Below are 5132 nucleotides of genomic sequence, written 5' to 3' on the forward strand. Positions count from 1 at the left end.
TCTCAACACTTAGTGTTAATATGAATGACTGCCCTGTTGGCAGTACAGTAGGGTAGCACTTAGTATTCATGTGTTCATGCCCCCTTATGATGAGTTAGTATGTACCTAACGGGCTGTTTGCAACTGTTTGGTAAAAGTTACCCGATTGGTTGTTTTTGTACAGATGTCGTAACTGCTATCTGATTGGCTGTTTTTGTACAGATATCTGGTAACTGGTACCTGATTGGTTGTTTTTGTACAGATGTCGTAACTGCTATCTGATTGGCTGTTTTTGTACAGATGTCTGGTAACTGCTATCTGATTGGTTGTTTTTGTACAGATGTCTGGTAACTGGTACCTGATTGGCTTCGCCACTAACGCTCCCTGGTTTGTGGCCCGTAAGAAAATCATGAAGATGGGAACCGTCCAGATGACGCCAACGCCCAGCGGAGGGCTGACCATAGACCACTCCAGTGTCAAGTAAGACAGACCACTCCAGTGTCAAGTAAGGCCTCATGCAGACGAAGTCTAGTTTGCCTGAACCCGGGGAGAACCGTCTCCGGATAGCCCTATCGTGCAGACGAACTATCCACATGTAGGTAGAGCAGCACACTATCCCAATACAAACAACTAAGCACAGTGGAAAAGTGTAAGTCACGAAAAGGAGCCACGTCATACATTTAGTCCACTCCAGTGTCAAGTAAGATAGACCACTCACTCCAGTGTCAAGTAAGATAGACCACTCCAGTGTCAAGTAAGATAGACCAGACGTGTGTCAAGTCGGGGTTTCAAGTCTCTTATAATGTGTCCCTGCATCCCACTGTGTTGAATTAAACACCCAAAAATCGAGCGGGTCCACCAGACCCACAACACCTTCTGAGTAACAAAAAAATGAACACCATACAAGGGTTAATTAGCTGTTTATACACCCCCATACACGCGACACTATTGGTTAAACTGTATCTCGATCATGACTTTGAGTGAAAACATTGTTGTAATAAAGATGGCGGTCATAATATGCTAGCCATACAAAGCAGATTGTATGTGTATGTGAGTGTGTGTTTGTTTTGGTGTGGGTGGGTATTTTAGTGTGTGTGTGTGCATGTGTATGTGTTAGTTAGTGTGTGAGTGTATGTGAATGTGAGTGTGTGTGTGTATGTTAGTGTGTGTGAGTGTGTGTGTGGGTGTTAGTGTGTGTGCATGTGTATGTGAGTGTGTGTCTGTGTGTGTGTGTGTTAGTGTGTGTGTGTGTGTGTGTTAGTGTGTGTGTTAATGTGTGTGGTGTTAGTGTGTGTGTGTGTCTAAGTGTGTGTGTGTATCAGTGTTCATTTCGTTAACGAAAAGTTTGATGAAAAATATGCGTTAACGACCTTTTTCCCATGACTTAGACGTGAAGTTGACGTGACGAAAACAGATCTTTGAAAATAAAAACTGTGACTAAATCTATTTTTACTTTCGTTGACGAGACGAGACGAGACGAAAATGTTAGTGGTGGACTAACGGACAATCACAAATGTAATGAATTATTTTCTCTAAACTTGTATGCACCTAGTGCAGTACATCCTTAATATCATTGGTTGAATGTTGCCCGGTTCTCTATCCCTCCTCCACTCCTGAGATGCCCAGACATGCAAGAGACGTCCTAACAAACATTAGATGATGGCTCAAGTTCAAGCACTCTGGAAGAAAAGGAAGAATAGATATCTGGACACTCTTTAATTATAACTTGACAGAAAATGAAACACAATGCACCGCAATAACGGTAGAGATTCCATGTGGCTTCAAAATAGGTGGGAAGAACACAACAAACCTCAAGAGGCACCTGAAAGCGCACAACCCTGCAATTTATGCCACGGTAAATTAGCTAGAAACTGTCTAATAACTAGCTAATGTTAACTAGTTATTGGCGTGTATTAGCCAACGTTAAGTCAACTTCAAAGGGCCAGTCGAGTGTATAGGGTGTCAGCTTGGATAGTTAGCTAATATTTATCGATATATAGCCTCCCGTTAGCCTTGGCAAATGATCGCCAAAACTTTTAGCTAGCTAACGATGAGTACTATATACGATTATACTAGCTAGCGATAGCTAGTAAACTCATTGCAGAATGGACTATAGGGACCATTAATCAAGAAAAAAGAAATTAATATATGATTGGTTTACATACCCTTGTCTATTTGGGCAATTGTTATTATCATTGGCACCACTTTCCACTGTCAAAACTAGCCGCCTAGCTCAGTGGCGTAGCGTAGTTACGACGGGCCCAGGTGCAGGCTATTATGACGGGCCCTAGTCAGTGGCGTAAGGCAGTGGTTCCCAAACATGTAATAGTCCCGTACCCCCTTTTTTTCATGTTTGTAACCGCCGCCGCGCCCCCTCCCCAGCGCACATATTCTGCCTATAACACTTGCAACTGTGAAGTTGTCAGGGTGGATCACTAACCGCCGCCACCACGCCCCTTCCCCCCGCGCACATATTCCGCCTTCAGACTATTTAGATTGACGTAAATATGTCTATGGCCCACGACTACGGGCCCCCAATACCCACAGGCCCAGGTGCAACCGCACCTGCTGCACCCCCTATAGTTACGCCCCTGGTCTAGCCAGATCTGTTGGTTGCACAGCAATTCATATGGAGGATATGTGGTTGATTTAACTCTAAGACCAGGTAGGCATAGTATTTGTAGTTGTATTGTGCTATCACATCATTTGAATCTTCAAAATCTAGACTTGACATTCTCTATCTTTTAATGCAGTGGTTCTCAAAGTGGGGGGCGCGATGTCACAGAGGGAGAAGATAAGGAAACGACCGCAGACCTGTCACTGGTTAGTGAAAGCTCCCTCAGTGGCGAAATGCAAGGGGCTGGACTGACACAAACAAATCAAATACTGTTTCGTTCCTGATCCACCAATCAAAACGGAGTCTTGCGAGTTCCGCCTACGCTTCCGAGTATAAAAGTAACTGTAGGCATGGTAAGAGGACACCCTCACTGAGATGACACTCTGCAGAGTCTGTTCGATTTCTCTTGTTTGCTTTATCATTGAGATATTCATTGCTTTATAAACAGTCTTTTTAAAGACTCACTCCTTAGTAATACCTAACTGCACTTGCAGTAGGTCTATTCGTAGCCTATTCTAAGGAGTAATTTGCTCCACAGTCTTTTTAAAAAGCTCGTAGCCTCGAGAGCTAGCCTTCTAGCTAGCTAACTTCTTCCAACTGCAGCTAGCCATTTTCTCCTTAACACCTACCTTTACATTTTTGGATTATCCACCGTGTTGCAACAAATAAAACACCAGCACTTGAATGCTATTCTGTGCTGTCCCTGTCTACATTGTATACAATTTGTTTTGTTAGGAACCATTGCCTAGCACAGCCTTATCCATTATTCGTGTGCAAGTTGTTCACAGCCACACATACAAACACACTCACAAGACCACGACGTTGAAATTAGAACTGTATTAACTTCACACACACACACACACACACACACACTGTATCAGCAAACAAACACAACTATGGACAAGTTTCTGATTCGTAAAAGTCAGGCAACCGATGCGCCAGTTGCGAAGGAGCCAAAGCTTCGCAAATATGACGAGAGCTATTTGCAGTTTGGTTTTACCGTCAGTGGCACGACTGAGCAACGTCCTCAGTGTGTTTTGTGTGCCGAGGTGCTGGCAAATGACAGCATGACACCATGCAAATTAAAAAGCAAATTTAAGCGCTGAAGAATCAGTTTGGGTCCTATTCCAAAGACGACTACCGTTCATTCAAATCAAATCAAATCAAATCAAATCAAATCAAATCAAATCAAATCAAACTTTATTTGTACGGCGCATTTCATACAAGGAGGTAACACAATGCGCCTCACAGTAGGAAAGAAAAGGGGGGGGGTTACAAACACTTGTAAAAAACACACAGATTTTCTAGAGATGAATAAATAAAATAAAATAAACGTACTAACCGCACTGGCAAAGTACATTTTACAGGTTACAAAACACTTATAAAGAGACACAGATTTTGCCAGAGATAAATAAAGGAAATTACGTACTAACCGCACTGGCACCATAAAGGACTGCTTAGCACAGTTATCGTCAAACTAAGAGACAGCTGCTGGGGGGGGGGGCAGGTACAAACACTTGAAAAGAGACAGAAATAAGTAAATAAATAAATGTTCCATAAATGTTAAATACATTTTACAGTGAGTGATAAGCGAGATCAAAGAGGTATGTCTTAAGTGCATTTTAAAGGTTTCAACCGTTTCAGCCATTCTTAGGTATTCTGGCAGAGTGTTCCAAAGGTTGGGGGCATAGAAACTAAAAGCTGCTTCCCCATGTCTCTTTGTCCTGGCTTTTGGAACTGTTAGAAGTTCAGTGCCGGAGGACCTCAGGGATCTACTGGGTGTGTACCTTGAGAGCATGTCTGTTAATATTCAGGTGCATGACTATGGAGTGATTTATAGACTAGTAGGAGAACTTGAAATCTATTCTAAAACTAACAGGTAGCCAGTGCAGTGATTTTAATACTGGTGTGATGTGCGCTCTCCGTCTTGTTTTAGTGAGGACTCGCGCTGCTGCATTCTGTATTGTTTGTAGTTGACTAATGGCTTTTTTTGGTAGACCAGACAAAAGCGAGTTACAGTAGTCTAGCCTGCTCGTGATAAACGCGTGCATCAGTCTTTCGGTGTCAGCCTGAGCGAGAAACGGTTGCACCTTAGCAATGTTTCTTAAGTGATAAAAAGATGTTTTAATTATATTTTTGATATGGGTTTCAAAATTGAGATCTGAGTCAAGTATGACGCCTAGGTTTCTGGCTTGGTGCTTGGTGTTAAGTGCTAGTGTTTTTAAGTGTGCAGAGTTTCTCTCTTCGTTTTTTTCACCAATGACTAATACCTCTGTTTTATCTTGGTTTAGCTGGAGAAAGTTTTGTGACATCCATACATTTATATCAGAAATGCAATTTACCAAACAATCAATAGAGCTGTAGTTGTTGGGTGTTACAGAAATATAGAGCTGGGTGTCATCTGCATAGCTATGATAGTCGATGTTGTGCCTCCTAATTACACTACCAAGGGGTAGCATGTATAGACTGAAAAGTAAGGGCCCTAAAATGGATCCTTGAGGGACCCCACAGGTCATACAAATGTTTTTTGAGCTGT

At 42.4% G+C, this 5132-nt stretch overlaps 1 protein-coding gene across 1 annotated transcript in view; it reads left to right on the forward strand.

Moving 5' to 3' along the window:
- The window catches only part of LOC122130560 (lipocalin-like), a 1376-nt gene extending 559 nt beyond the window's left edge, over positions 1–817 (forward strand). The window contains exon 2 of the mRNA XM_042705269.1: positions 320–817. Within this exon, the coding sequence (XP_042561203.1) occupies positions 320–463 (144 nt within the window). The 3' untranslated portion in view covers positions 464–817. The remainder of the gene's footprint in view (positions 1–319) is intronic.
- The last annotated feature ends 4315 nt before the right edge of the window (positions 818–5132 follow it).

Source organism: Clupea harengus, unplaced genomic scaffold (genome assembly GCF_900700415.2).
Source record: "Clupea harengus unplaced genomic scaffold, Ch_v2.0.2, whole genome shotgun sequence".
NCBI classification, from domain to species: Eukaryota; Metazoa; Chordata; class Actinopteri; order Clupeiformes; family Clupeidae; genus Clupea; species Clupea harengus.